General features: G+C 42.0%; 1 protein-coding gene across 7 annotated transcripts in view; it reads left to right on the forward strand.

Moving 5' to 3' along the window:
- LOC114874844 overlaps positions 1-16,386 on the forward strand; it is a 111,348-nt gene that overhangs the window by 30,524 nt on the left and 64,438 nt on the right. For 6 of the 7 annotated variants that reach the window (XM_029184516.2, XM_029184514.2, XM_029184518.2 and 3 more), the window contains 6 exons: positions 4,870-5,044; positions 6,131-6,404; positions 8,373-8,662; positions 12,133-12,379; positions 12,678-14,112; positions 14,293-15,493. In XM_029184516.2, coding sequence (XP_029040349.2) covers positions 4,908-5,044; positions 6,131-6,404; positions 8,373-8,662; positions 12,133-12,379; positions 12,678-14,112; positions 14,293-15,493 — 3,584 coding nt within the window. In that variant the 5' untranslated portion in view covers positions 4,870-4,907. Of the gene's footprint in view, positions 1-4,869; positions 5,045-6,130; positions 6,405-8,372; positions 8,663-12,132; positions 12,380-12,677; positions 14,113-14,292; positions 15,494-16,386 lie in introns of those variants that run through there. The other variant, XM_029184519.2, reaches the window with a different exon arrangement.

Consider the following 16,386-nt stretch of genomic DNA (forward strand, 5'->3'; position numbering starts at 1 on the left):
AGCAGGTTTTGTCGGATTCGAAGATCGAAATAGGCAATATGCGGTTCTTCAGAACGGCTTGATTGAAAAATACCGATCGATAGCATTCGTCTGACTATGAACCAGTCGATATTATACCCGATACAAAGTTTTATAGTACACCGTACAGTCTATGGGGAAATCATCCGGGAAATTGCACAACGGAATTTCAGGGCAACTTTGAACCACTATCTGCATGATCTAGCATGGAGGATTTGTCGTGTTACGTGATTAATTAATCTATCGAACGATGGAAGGATTAGCAAGATCGATCATTAGTAACATCGATAATATAATCCGTCCTATGTTTCGAAATATCTATAATAAATTCTTGATCCTAATAGACCAAAATTATTCATCATTTAATCATCGATAAACTTCCGTTGGAAAGCCACATTTAAATTGCCTTGAAATTCAACCTTTCCACTGATGATCATTTGATGACCCCCTGCTTTACGACGACCCATACAATTCTGTGCAAAGGAAACCGAGGGAAAAAAGTTTTATCCGAATTCATTCATGGCGGTATTATGTCCCGCCATTTTCCCATGATTACATAATACAAACCGTACTCGTTATCTCAGGGTATTCTGCTTATTGCGCAACTCTCAATTCTGCATAATAAAAAGTGGCTTTTATCGTGGAACGAGGTTCCGGTTGGGGAGGCAAAGGGTAAGCGTCGTTCGAGGAAAATTTCGTACAAAGGCCAGCGTGGAGAAAATTTCCATAGGGGTCCGAAAACGCGACACAATAGCGTGACCCTTGAAAATCCAGCGTAATTCGATGATGGCCGGAGCTTTAAGAGCTTTCGAGCGGACCGTTCCCGTCTTTACGGCCATTTTCCTCTCTTCGAAGTTCGGATAACCATGCCCTGTTGACTTAACGCCGTCCCCATTGTATTTATCTGGCTACCAACACGACATCCGCCGGATAATGTCCTCGTTGTATGTGTCATTCCCTCTCGGTACGTATGTGTGTTCACCTGGAATATTGCATACTGCATGCATTTATATGCATCCGCTCGGTTCGCTTGCGAAAAGGCGAACGCTAACGTTGCTGGGCCGGGGTTAAGTCGGAAAGTCTTGAAAGCATTACCTTGCGTCTGCTGAGGCAACGTTCTTCGCGAATTTTCCGGCTCGAAAATGCTTAAGGCGAGCGAATTGCTTGTTGGAATAATAATCGTCCCGGTGGTAGGGGAGAAAACCGAGAAAATTGTACGATTTTGTTCACACGTTCGTGGTTGGTAATTCTGACGTTGGATGGAAGCTAAAGATTGCAGGCTTTGCGATTTAAACTAAAAGCAGATGCGTTGGGAATTTTATTTCTCAGTCGTGATGAGATACATTCGTTTGAAATGTAAACGATGAACGTCTGAAATTTTTGAACGTATTCGTATGAAAATATCGAAATCATGAACTGCTAAGTGATTTAAAAAATACGGTATTAGGTCAGCGGTCACGAATTTTTTTTAATTTTCATTGTTCAGTGAATCGTTTTCATGAGTGAGCTGCCTCGAATATTGGTCACGAAATTTGTATGCAACGGATAAACTCGATCTTTGGAAGCAACGAGTGCATCATACGCGTGTACAGGGAATATCAAGTGGAATGTAAATGTTTTATCAAATATATTTTCGAATTTCCTGCCGTTTGTTGTGCCCAACGTCACTGAAGCCTGCATTGGGCACGATACGGATACATATATAATCTTCTAAAATATTTACGTAGCTCATGTTCGAAAATGAAACATGTTTTACGAGAATGTTAAATCCGTGGAAAAAGAATTTAATAATTCAGTTCTAACAACTAATTGGACGAAGAAAGCATTTCCGGAACGCTTAGCATGCAAACAATCCTGTTACCTACCACTGAAAGTAGCGTTTCCAAATATTACATTCAATTACAAGCATAATTTCTCTGAAACCAAGACTGTGAGTAATTCGTACGAATATTAAAATATTATATCTATTATTTATTTTCCTTTGTATCGATTGTTTCCCATATGTGCAAAATTGGTATAATAATATCTGGAGATACTGTTTTTTAATTACAAAATTTTGATCGAATATTTTCTTTCACATTGCTTTGTAACATTTCGAGCAAAATGTATCCCCAGGAATAACAAATACGTACTGCCATCTTTATGTTATCGAATTCAATACTGTGGTTAATTACTCGACAAAAATAGAATGTGGGTGGTGAGGGGGAGGATCTGTTTAATATGTAACACATGTTTCGCAATAATAATTCAAAACGCTCATCGAAAAGGAAATTGCAAATATTGATTGTTAAAGGTAAATGTTATAGTTCACGAAATTAATGAAGTTACACAAAAATGTGATTTTTCCTATTCGAATTTCAATAATAATTGGATGGAAGAAGAAACTAAAAAAAAAAATATCAAATTTATTTTCTCGCAGGTATCCATAAAGAGAAACGTGTTAATTGCATCTGCAATTTAAGATAATGAATCTGAAATCCATCATTTTGACGGATTTGGTTGCCTTTTAGTAGTGCTACATTCACCGAGCTATTACAGCACCTGTAAGGATGCAACTCGATTTACAGCTGTGTCAATTCGAACGCCATATCACAGAAGAATAATATAAATTGATACCTATTCGATCGTTAAAATATTACATAATTAAATTTTTAAGGAAATTTGTAAAACTTGTTTATTGGCTGCGTAAGCGATTTAATGTTACAACGCACAGGTGCAGTGACATGGTTTTACCAAATATTAAAAACGGTATGCGCAATATTTATCTGGAAAATTTGCCTGTTTTATTTGCTAGAACGTAAATACCAGCTGTTGCCTCTTAAATTAATTTACGATCTATATTAATATTCACGAAGAACAATTTGATAGATTTTATTGTTCCAACACCGTGATTACTGCGGCACGTTGGTCGTAAAGCCGCATTGCATCTCGAGCTGTTCATAAATCAGTGGAGTGACGGTCATTAGACGGAATCATCCGTAAATAAAATTAGTTCCATTTTCGCTTAACACGATTTTAATGACACTTGCCATTCAGCGATCGAATTGTGTATTTGCATATTTCACGGAACGCATTACGGGAAAATTGTATCCTTAAAGCATAAACTGTCCGATTAATTAATCTTCAAAGCAGTGAAATTTTCAAACGAGAAAAATTGAAAATTTCCTTCTCTGTGATTCGACTGAAATTACAAAACGTTTACTTTATTTTGTGTATTTTGGTCGGCCTCGCGTTAAACACCGTCGACGGGAATTTTGCTCGAAAATAGTTTCGAACCTTTATTATATTTTCGTCGATGCATTATTTGCGAAGTAAACTATTTCCGCTCGAACGGTTGAATGTAGAAAAGTTTCGCCGATATCTGCCATTATAAACGAGGTTCATTATCGGCGGCCACCAGAAACTGAGCTAAACCTATATCGACGTCAATCTTTCGCCGTTAAAAAGACGCTATAAACAGCCTCATTAATTACGAGGTAATAGACTGTCCATCGATTTAATTAATTAACTGTCCCTATAATTTCACTTTATTCTCAAAGGATAGAAAATGATTGGTTGCATGTTTATTATTATTCTTCATTGCATGATTCGTTCAATTTTAAAGAATAAAACTACGTTTTGAAAATGTGACAAGTGGAGAAAATAAAAGTAAATAAATTTTTCTTTTGTGTTGTATATTTGCAACATAATGGAACGTCAGTTGTTAAAAGTGAAATATAATAAACACGTAACAAATACGTGAGACACAATAGAAAAATTTATAACTGTTTTTGTGTTGAAGGGAAAATCGTTCCGATTGAAAGAACGAAAAAAAAAATAAGCGGAAAAGAAGGACGTTTACAGAGGCGACACAATGTCGAAAGTTTTTAACAGAGAAACAAATGTAAAAGAAAAAAAAAGTAGGATGCACCGTCGGTGCTTTTTGTCAAGACTTTTTTTTTCCTGGTTTCACTGCGAAGGAACAAAAGTGCAGTGGGCACAGTGTCAGTAGTAAATTCTTTTCCTGATCCGACACGAACCTCGGGAGAAGAATTCACAGTCCGATAATTACGATCCGATGCTTTTAACAATGAAACACCGTAAAAGGATAACGTTCTATGGTGTCGTCTTATTGAAAATTATTTTCTACCTTTGATGCGAGTTTGTCTTTTCATCGCGTTCCTCAGTGTTTCCACTTCTCCCAAATAATCAAAGAAAAGCAAAACTTACAACTTTGAACATTAATTAGACTATCCCTCAAGTAATTTGTTATTGATTAATTTCTGATTCACTCGTTCGAGAGAAGCTATCATAAAACGACAAAATCGGGAAAGTTTCTTGGTCTGAAACCAATTAACCCAGGGGGAAAGTATCCGAAGTAAATGAAGCTAAAAATGGACACTCCGCCAAAGTCGTTAAAGGAAAAAAGTGAAAAACAAAACGGAAAGAAAGAAAAAAAGTATTGCGGACGTAAATTCGACGATGTCACCGTTTCGGTATCGCGAGAAATAAAAATCCAGGACACTTGGCAACTGAATCTATCCGTTTTCACGGTGACTGTATTAAACTGGATTAATGCATTGTTTTAGGTCTTTCGGTTCCATCAAGTTTCCGTTGAATTGCCATTGTCGCGTGAACATTTTATTCCGTCTGTCGCGAAATAATCGCAATTGTATTATTGGATGGAGGAACGTTTTTAAAAAAAAATATAGTCACGTTTTAAAATTGGTATTAGTAAAATTTATACAGAATAAAGACACCGCCTAATAAAATTTCCTGTATCCTCAGCTCGGACTCCTTTAAGTATTTCAAGAGTACGATTCAATTTCTTTCCACCGAATATGAAGCTGACCTTCTTTGTTCTGATTGCAGGATGCAGGGACGACAGGATTGCAGTTGCATCGGTTAAAATGAATCGTAGGGAGGACCCGCTGTTGCGGCAGCATCGCAGCCGTTTGCTGCAATTAGCCGAGGCGACAAACATCAAGCCTGGCCGTGGCAGCGGGAAAAGACGAGGCCAGAGGCAGTCGCACGGTTTTGGACCCAGGTCAGCAGACAAACATTTTTTAATTATAATTCTCCGCGATACTTTGCGAGCAACAGGGATATTAAAGTTGCAGCCGAGAGTAGAATGAAAAAGAGTTGTAAAAGTTTCGCGAATGGCAATTGGCAGTTCTCTCTTGATAAGGAGCGAAGCGTGTACTTGCCTGATGAAACTGCTTTAAACTTAACGCAATATTAAATGCTGACCTTGTATTAAAAATGAACATAAATTAGAAACCGAATAGAACCGATCTTCAACCGCTTTTATAAAAAAAAGAAAAAGATCAAAGCGGTAACGTGTCACACTTTAAACCCGTTTCGTCCCCTTTTTACTTTCCAACTCGTGTCACTTACAGAGGGAAACACAAAGAAAAACCTATTTCCACGTATCGTAATTTTTTTTCCCCTTGTCGTTTTCATGTATACGTCTTCATTATAATCTCGGCTACAATAGATCCCAGGGCGGTCTGCCGACGACGTTTTTATTACCGACCGACCGTTTCCTTCCTTTTTTTTCTTCTTCTTCTCATTCCGTCTTTCCTTATCGTCTTTGATGGATTGCGATGAGATGAAAAGAAAATCTCAGGAGGGGAGGGAAAATACCGGGAGACAGTAAAGTATCCGTGGCTTTCAGTGGGTTTACATAATTAACCCTTTATAGTCGACGTTACACGCGTCGACGTGCGCGACATTCCATTCACGATGCATTTCACTGATCCACCTTCTACACCTTCTTTGTTCCTCCCTCTCTTTTGTTTCTGTCGCGTTGTTTTTACGCTTTCACGTTCGAACCCGTCCCTTTTCACGACGTCCCTTGACGAAATTCCTTTCACGCGAAAAGATTGTCGGCGCTTCTTCTCGCAGCAGAATTTCGCGACTCCCTTAGGCAGACCGTTCCCGTAGCCTCGATAAATATTAACTGTATTCGCCTAAAATTCAACTTCTCTCATCGGACGATGAGAGCGACGTCGTTTGACTTGCAAATACACGGAATACACGCGAGTTCGGGATATCGTTTCGGGTTTCGATGCAGCAGCGCAACGGCGAGAATTGGCTGGAAAAAGGAATTTGCTTTTTCCACTTGTTTCAGTAATGGAGGACCGAGCGGCGGCGGTCGTGTGACCCTCCAGGATATCGTGAGAAGCGATCCTGGATACACGCCAAATATCGAGCATTTAGTTTTTCCGGAGCGCAAAAGCAGCAATCCGAATTTGGCTAAAACCAGCGACGAATCGCCGTCGAATAAATCGAAATCGAACCCTACCAGCTCGGGAAGATCCAGACTCGCCGAGGTGTTTTCCAGGCATTACTCGAGAGGATCCTCGCAGGACTCGTCGGTCACGTCCAGGAAGAATCATTTAAACGTAAGCGTCTAATAGTTCTCTTCCTTGCCTCGCCGTTCTTATTTACACTTAAATCGATTCTGACTGTACCGAAAACAGCGAATTACATTCTCAATCAGTTAAACCATTTCGTCACGATGATAGAACAAATTCCGTCTCGTTACCGTTGAATTATTGGCTCGACCTAAATATTCTCGTCGATTTCTATGCTGGCTCGCGACGCGAGGTCGTTTCAATTTTTCCACGTTAGGTAAACAAACGAGTGGTCGAAAGATATCTGTGTATATGGTAGAGCAATAAAACACCGGTTCTATTTCTCATACTTCTTATCAACGGCGCCAGTTATGTTCGATGACGAGGGAAACACGGGCGATTAATCGATGAATCTGATCGGTCCGCTTCAAAGTGGCACGCTCGGATTCACGATTCTCGATTCCTCGACCGATCGGCAAGCAGAGACAGGTTCTTCGGCGTGGCACGACGAAAATAAAAATACTTTCATCGAAGGAGTTGCGTAGCCAGTCTCTCGCGCCTCGTCCGTATTTGGAAGTAGAACCAGCGGCAGCCTCTGTTGCGCGTAACCGTGAGTTTAGCTGTCTCGTCAAGACAGTTTTCAGAATGTTTTATGCAACCACCACCGACACGGACAAGAATCTCCTAGTATTTCGGAATATTTAAAAAGAAATTATTTTACCACGGTTGATTTTTTAAATCAGTTTTCTCGAACTTTTTTTTCTAACCACAACCTGTTTTAATAACCTGCGATCTTTTTTAATGAAATTTTCCATAAGAATGATTGCACTGAATATAACCGACGCGACCTTTTCAAAATACACTTTACGACCCTCTTGGGAGTCGCGACCTACAGGTTGGAAATTCGAATTCTAGACTTTCGAGAATTTATACAACCCCCAAAGCTTGCTTGATTGAATTACTGGGGAATAAATTTAATAAAATATAGAATTGATTCTGAAACTTCGACAGAAGCAATTCATTCAATGAAAAATGTTCAATAAAGTGGAGTATTCTCGTTGAAATTTTTTTTATTTTTTGCATAATATCTTCTCGGGGTAGTTTGCTTGTCAGGGAAATAAATAAAGATTCTGGGAAGGACGATATTTCGTTTAAAACTGACAGCACTCGAACCATGTTCCGTCAAGTTGAATCGTAAGAATGCCACGCGGAGGAATCGGGTGCAGTTAATGAAGGTAAAAAGCGACAATAAACCCCGTCCCTCTCCGATATTCTACGAATCTTAAGAAATTCTATGGCGGTTACCTCGGATCGACCATCGAATCTCGAATTCTTCCGTCGAAGAATGTGAATTCTCGATCGGACAGAAATGCTTCTCTGTCGTTCATCGTTGGGGATGGAATGAAAGAACTGTGGAAAAAATAAAGAAAACGATTGAAAGACGAGAGCGATGAGAAACCTCGAAGCGACAGTCCATGCCGAATCGATTAGCTCGCCCATCGATGGAATAATTGAAAACGTTCGAGAAGAAGCGCTTCTAACCGCATCCAGACTACTGCATCAAGGGAGCATCGATTACAAGATCCCTCTCTCTCAACATCCTGTATCCCAGACATCGAAAAAAGGACACTATCGAACAAATACTCGTCCTAACAAACCTTATAAGTAACTTTATTGCCTGTATAAAATACCATGGATTCCGAGTGCCATGCCAAAGTTAACCAATTAAACGCGACCCATCTTTCCCCTTCGAAATCCCTCAACCCTTCAAATATAAGTTTTACAGCCTGTTCATCGAATTTAATCAAACCTTACTAAATAAGAACCATTAAAAATTTATTAAAAATTTTCATATCGAAGCCAGAACTTCGAACCAAGCGAATTCCCAACGACTGACCTACTATTTCCCTTGAAAACTTTAACTTTACGCTAGATTCAGGAAGACCGACCAGAATCAACCTCATTCCTGAACTGGTAGCAACTGAACGAGATGCTAATTTGAATTTCTGATCGCAGAGCACATCGTTGGATAGCGGAGCGACGGTGTCCCATCAGGTAACAGGGTCGAGCACCGGTGCCACGGTGGTGACGAGAAGCGGAGGTCGTCGATGGTTGTCGCAGAGCTCGCAATCCACCAGGCAACATTCGGTCGAGGACGGGGTACGTGGGGGCAACGTGGGCGTCATAGGGCCCGTTTCGACCTCGTCCTCGAGTCAGGCCCCTGCTCCCGCCCTACCACCTCGAAGAGTCAGTCCAGCCGACTCCACCGACATCTCGAATACGGCCACTGGCTCCCGCGGCGACAGGTAACGCGCGTGTTCCGTTTTTTCTTTTTTTTTTCTCTCCTTTCTTTCATTCTTCTTATCTTCCTCTGTTTACGACGCACGCATTATGTACTACGGTCTCCGACACAAAAAAGTGTCCAGGAAGTGATTATCTCTCGCCTTTTTCCCTTTCGTGCAACGCGTTTTTGTTAGATCGCTATCTCGGCTTTAACAATAAGATGTTTGCCTCGTGATTTGCATACGACGTGAAGATTTTCGAATGCGTCTCCACGTACCGCGAGGTTACGAGTGCTCCTTTGGGAAAAGTGTCGGGCCACGTGGTGATCGATTTCACTGATGGAAAAATCAACCTCGCAGTTTTCTTGAAATTTCGTGTCGCTTAACAGGTTCACTGTGCCATGGGAAATCAAAAGTGAACGACACCGTGAATTTTATATAACGTAATAATTTTGAAGATTTTTACGTAAATAGTGATATCGATATCGTTACGAAATTTTTCTCAGATTTTATTTATAAAATCGTTATTTAATATTTCATGCTACAAATTATTATCTTATCACTTTTTCGGGCAATTTAATATAACCATATCGGGCATATAACCATATCAGTGCTATTATTTCATAAAATTAGTAAAAAGCAACTAGGATTAAAAAAAATTTAAGGGATCCAAATCAAATACTAATAACTACACAATCGTCGCGTATGTCATACCATAGACGTCCGTATTCCCTGGGGGTAGTCAACGTGTTAATCATGAAACAGTTTTTTTTCTGCAGTCACAGAAAATCATATGTACATATGTTGATGAAGCACAAAGCCGTTCTTACGCTCGTTAGTCCTTGCTGAAATTTTTACGTGGGCTCAAAGTTCGTTGTCCCGTGTGGTGTTGGGTCTGTTTGACTGGTGGCCAGGCACGGCGAACCAAAAAAGGACTGGCCAGAATAGACGAATAGTAACGGCGAAACAGGACGGTAGAATTGCGATGAATAACGAGAAAACGTATAGTTTGCCGGTGTTGCAAGAAGCGTCGTTTGTCGGATAGAAAATGATACGATGACTATCTTGGATCGATATCGAAACGAGGAAAAAGAGAAAACTAATTCGATCGTTGCTTTACGTTCGCTCTCTACGGTGTTCGCTTTTTTTTCTCGCAATCTTCCGTAGTAGTTACACGCGATGTAACTTTCATGAGGTCGAATGAAACGACGGGACCGCTTCCTGCATCGCTCTCTGTGTCTATCCGCGAGGCCTCCCCGCGGAGCATAACTTGTTTACACACGGGAATGCAAAATTCAAGGAGAAAACGACGAAGGGAGCTGAAACGTTCCTAGAGCTACTCGCGAATCCCTATACGGTTAATCGCTCGTCTTGGATCAATTTTTACGCCGTTTAACGAGCTCGTGGAAAAAGAAGTTCTTTACTTTCCCAGTACACCCGTTTCGTTCGTTACGTTCTCTTGCACGCGATACCGGCATTTGCTAAATTAAATGATACACAATTATGTATTAAAACGTAATATAATTATTACATTGCGTTAGATTTGAATATCTTCGTGTTGCAACTTAAAGGAGGAAATATTTGCATAAATTTCCACAGTCTGGCAAGAAGTCTGCGAGCTACGAAACGCGAAATTTCAGTGAAAATTGAATTAATTAGATGCCGTGAGTTCGAACTTGTGTTCGCGATATGACGGTACATGGATCTGCAGAACGCGATAATTGGTAGTTAACGCGTTAAAGTGATTTTATATCAAGTGCGAGGATCGAAGGGAATCGACCACCCCGCAGACGATGTCGACTAGAAGGTAAATATAATTACTGAAGGATATATCTGTTCTCGTATTCTCCGATACGATCGTCCAGAAATAATGGTATATTTAGCTGGGAGTGACATTCGAAGTGAGGTGATTTAGGGGATTTATACCCTCGAAGATACGTCCGTCTACGTCTGGCTGCAAATAGATTTTCGTTCGTTCTCCTTGTAACGTTGAAAATAGAACAATTGATTTTAGCATATTGGAGGTATGTTGACTCGTGATTATTAATTAAACTAATCGTTCCAGGATAGATACTTCTCTCTGTAATAAGATATTTTATAATATATTTTGAGAGTAAATTTCATACCAGACGTACCAATTTATAAATGTATCGAGCCATTTAGAAGATTAGAACATCGTTTATCCAAATGTTATTACTATCCTCGAGGAACGATTCAAATCTTGCCAACAATTCCATTTCCCTGGATGCTTCTTTCATGAATCATTACAGTAGAAGATTATTCTCCTTCCGTTGTCTTCTTTCCTCGCGTTCGCGTCTGCATTTACCGAGACTCATTAATGATAAACAGTAGTAACATCTGTGAGTTACCGAAGTGTCCGCCTGTCACGTTGACATCCTGAAATTCATTTACCCAACGTCCAGAGATAACAGATTTCATTTTGAAAATATTCTTCCGTGACCTGGATACTTGGTGGCACCTTTACGATGCATTTGAAACGTTCTCGTAACATCAGAATTCACGTCGTAACATTATTTCTGTAATCACGAACGAGTTTCCGTTTCGTATATTAAAGCGATTACTCTTTAGAAATTTCCTCGTATGCTTGGTTTCAATTAAATCACACTAATGTATCTTTCGTTTTAATTAACACGATTTCACGTTCAAATGCCGGACAAGAGGGTAGTGTTTTTATTTTCGTAGTTTCTGTAAGCTTTCCATCTCTGTATACGGTGTAAAACGAGACAGCAGAAAAGGAAGAAACCCCGGTACGTTTAATTATAGTTTAAACCGGAAACGTTTCCCTGTTCCTGTTGGAACGCACCGTGCAACGTTTCTGTATTTTCGTCGGAACACGAAACGTCGACGAATCCGATTTACCTCGACTCCTACTTCACCGACTTTTGTCACATATTCCAGAAAGCTCGCGCTATCGTATCGTGCTTTCGAATCAACGAGAGAAGCTTTCCATCTCCGTAGACATTTGGATCCAACGTTCTCGTTTTTCCTTACTTTCTTTCCCCCTCTCTCGTGACGCCTTTATTTGCTTCCCCTCTATCTACTGATATCTATATCTATATCCTTAACCACCATGAATATTTATACGATGAGATTGTACTCGACGTAGCGAGGAGGACATCGTGTCCAGGTTACAACAACCTCCTCGAATCTAGTTTCTATACAAACTTTGGATATTGTGTATACACGCGTATTGTGCTTGAGACTCTGTTTGCAAGTGTAATTTTCTTAGAGATCCAACTCGGAATAGTCGCTGATAAATGCGATCCGATTGCGTGTATTTTATTTCTTCTCTACTTCGCAAGGAAATGCGTTAGAATATCTAATGCTATAAAGTACGGACGTTCGATAAGGAAATTACATTCCCCTGGACCTTATGAATTTATTCATATTATGTAGAAAATGAAATTGGAGTTTTCAGAAAGAATAAGATGCCTGTTGCAATGACAATGAGAAATGAAACGTTCCTTTTACAGAGGTCCGAACGTGTCGATCCTCCACTTGCGCGGCACTGCGGACCCTTGGGAAGTTGGTTCTCAAGGTTCCACGTACAGCATCGGTAGCAATAAAAGCCAAACTGGTGGCAAAGGGAAATCGAGCGGAAATACACGAGGCTCGTACACGCGTGGTACTTCGATACCATCCCTGAAACGTCACGATACGACGGCATCCGCGTCGTCTACTTCTAGTTTGAAGCAGCATCGACAAGATAGCCACGGACAGGCAAGTAAAACGATCGAAAATATCTCTTTCGCCATACGTATTTTCTTATAAATCTATCTATCCCTGCTTCGATATGAAAGCAGTAAAATCTTGTATATCAACTTTTACATTTCCACTTTTATCCGTTTCGTACGTTCGTGTACGTTGAGTTAAACTTTCGTTGAAAGAACCTGCTTTAAACATTGTATCTCAAAATGGGAAGCGGCGTAGAATTTTTCAAAACTCCTCGAAAAAGTTTCGTGCTTTCCAAAGTATCCCGCGACCCTGTACATTTCCAACGCTGAACTTACCCGAACAGGTGACAAGTTCTCGTCGACGTGAATCCTCGAACTCGTTCCTCTCGAGTAACAGCGGAACATCCGGCGAGCTGTTCATTAGCGGCGACTGTAGCAGGGAATTATCGCCGGTCAGATGGTGCGACAGAGAAGTGGACGGGGTTTATTTGGGTCGGTCCGGTTGGGTTCAAGTGCAGCAAAGGTCTCTCGACGAGAATCGGAGGATAAACTACGAGAGTAGCCTGGTCACAGCGACCACGGGCACTCTGCCGTTACCGCGACGTGCCACGGTTAAATTGGCCGATTACCATTGCAACAGCGAGCCAGGAAAATGTCCCGAGGAATTTCTACGTTTGGACAGCCAGAGGCCAGACTATCTGGCCCTGCACGGCCAGGATTTCGATTCCGTAGCGAGTAGCACCTGTACCTCGCCTCACAGTATCCCGGAATCTTACTCACCCCCGTCGATCACGCCGATCATCTCGCCCCCGCCAGCTTTCCAAGATGTAATCGGCAAGAAATCTTCCTCGAAACACTCGTCTGGACGCAACAATTACGGGAAAGCACCGTTTTTGCCGCGATCGAACGCCATCGTGGACAGTGACATCATTAGTCCTCCTCCTTCGCCACCGCGTCAGGTGAATTGGAGTTCCTTACCGTCTTCCTCTCGAAAATCAGCTGGCACTCCGTCCAGACCACGGAGACAAAATACTACTAGTCAACAACAACAGCAACAGCAACAACAGCAACAGTATCGAATGGCTCAAGCCAAGTCGTTGGAGGATCAGTCTTCCACGCGAAGATCACAATTCGTTCAACGTTATCTAGAATCGTCGAGTTCCTCCTCGTCTTCCGTTGGTTTTCGAAGTTTGGATAGTTGCGTGACAAGATCGACGATGCCGAGGTTAGCCGAGAACACAGATTCGTCGGTGGAGGGTTACGACGACGGCGACGACGAGGATGATAATCCTAGCTCCTCGTTGAATCTAAGTCTGGTCTCTTCGTCGATCATCGCATTGAATTCGTCCAACGAATCGATACGAGCTAACGGCGAGAGAATTTCACCGAACAGGCAAGGTCGACATCACAGAAGTCAGCAGGGATTGAGAAGATCGCCGGGCTCCTCGGAATCCGGAAAGTTATCCTTCAATTCGCCCTCCTCTTCCTCCTCGTCATCGAGCAGCGCCGAGCGACAAGGTAGATCGCCGACCCCGAATCCTTTCAGGCGTGCAAACGCTACGAGGCAACATCAGAGCGCCAGAACGGCCCAAGTGTCCCCGGAATCTCATCAGTCGAGGGTAAGAAGATCTAGAAGTCTTCAGTTACCGGAGAAGAGGTCTCCCGGTGCAGCGGCTCCGAGCAGGGAACACTCGAGGGAATCTAACGAGCCGCATAGAGTCGTTGTTAAAATTTCCACCGACCGGGGCAACGAGAGGAAACGTCATATCCTTCAGAATAGTATGTATCATTCTCCTTTATTTCGTTGTCATTTCTATTCCTTGCGAATTGCATTTTTATCTACATCAAGTTTTATACAAAGACGGGATCAAATTCAATGGATACCTTTTCCACAGTTACTTTACACGATTGCTCCTTGATTCCTTTTTCGCCAAAACATGTCGTTCGTGTGTTTTCCAGGGAAAGCACAGTCAACCGAGGACGCGTTAAACGAGGAGCTCCTTCGCGAAACGGAAGCAGTGACAGAGTACCTTTACGGCACAAGAAGTCGTGCAATAACCAGAAACCTTATGCCGAGCCGTTTCGAGCGTCGGGAGGATAGCCAAGAACAAAGGCAAAGGAACAACCTCACCACTTACGACGTCTATTTTATCTCGTCGAAGCAGCAACAGCCGCAATCTTCTAAATCATCCGGTTCGTCGATGCAGCAATCGCAACAGCAACAACAGGCTCAACAACAGCAACAACAACAGCAGCAGCAGCAGCAGCAATCCAGAAGGCCAAAGACCCTTCAAAGGGGAGCAACGACCCCGAACGCGAACCCTTCGTCGTCGAATCATGACTTTTGCATCAGTCCGGACGCGAAATTACGTTGCAACAGCAGCACTTGCGATTTCTGGCCGCACTGCTCGCAGAGGGAGACTCTCTACTCCCCGAGTCAAGCTCCGGTATTCATGAAGCTGTCCCAGAGCTATCCAGCTCATCAGAGACTCCCTACGGACACTGGTAGCAGCCACGTGAACCGAGGAAGCGCTAGTTCATCCCCGGCATCGTTAGAGCGAATGGACGACCGAGAGTTCCGGGAACGCGAGAATTCTCGAAAAAATCGAGTTAATCGCGAGCAAAACAACCCTAGCACGTCCAAGTATCAAGATAGACAGCCGAAGAGCGTATTGAAGCAACCGAATCGTTGGTCGCCCCTCGAGGGATCGAACGGGAACGGTTCGAACGTGGAGAAAAGGGAACACCATCGATTTTATCAGAAACCGGAATACGCTGGCAGCTTCGAAGCTTGCGAGAACAAAGATAGAAAAGTATCACCTGTCCAGGGGAAGAATATCGTGAACAGATCACCAAGCGGTCACGTCGCCTCTTCGTCGACCTCCTCGTCTTCCAGCAGCGACATATGGGTCACCACGTCCGACAGGACGGTCACGAAAAGTCCGAGAAACGCGAAAAGTTCGGGTGCATCTACTCCCATGGAAGATGCGGTGATTGGTTCCCTCAAGACGCTGATCGAACCACCGAAAGATGGAATGCTGTCCAGGCCTGGAAGTGCTCCAACCAGAGGGGAGGATTCTCTGGCAGCGGATGCATCTTTGGATCCTCATCAACGATCGCTCTCTCTGCCCAAGTCCTTTCTCACCCACAACACCGATAGGTAAGTACCAGCAGAATATTTTTACTCATTTTACGATTGCTTTGCAAATGATTCGCGGAAACAATTATTTTTCAGTTTAATTAGCTTTGCATTCGAATCTTCGGGGACTATTTTCAGTGTCCCATAAAATCTAGAACTCTTCCACTCGATCGATAGGGTACACCATGATCGCGTGTCAACATGAAATTTCATCTAATCCATCTATACAACGAACAAATATTTTGATATAATATTTTCTGAAAAACCAAGCGAACCCTGTACACGCGAAACGCTTTCCGCAACTCGTGCAACGTTTGTACACGCAAAGTTCAATTGTTTAAAGATTCAATTACTTCGTTCTCAGTTATACGAGTTTCCTTGAATATCGTGACCCAAAATCACTAATGGGGTGCAATTGCACACGCGTCACGTGCAGTGAATGTTTCAACCCTCCGGATAGATATTCGATCCTCCCCGGTAAACACAGGTGTATCGGTTAATCCTTTGGGAAAGTCATTGAAAATTTAATTAATATCGAATTGTTTTATATTGAAATGTTTCGTCGGCTGTCAAAATAATTACCATCCTTATCCAAACTGACAGGATAACTTATGTGTTTAAAATTTCTGCATAACAGATGCTCGAAGATGCTTATAAGAATAGTATAACGATGTACAAAAATACCGATATGATGTCAGAATATCGATGTACCGAACGATATAATAATCTAACAGCATCGGTGCACCGATATAACTTATCGATATCCAGGTCATACTCGTACACCGTAATTACATTCGCAATTTACCTACGTACCGTGTTTCTTCTTCACGAATGTATAATCCCTTTTCAGCCCGATTAAAAGTAGCACACGACGTTCTATCCGCGTGTCCCTTTAACCTTTCGCATTCCGAATT

The sequence above is a fragment of the Osmia bicornis genome, chromosome 2 (genome assembly GCF_907164935.1).
Source record: "Osmia bicornis bicornis chromosome 2, iOsmBic2.1, whole genome shotgun sequence".
Classification (NCBI taxonomy): Eukaryota; Metazoa; Arthropoda; class Insecta; order Hymenoptera; family Megachilidae; genus Osmia; species Osmia bicornis.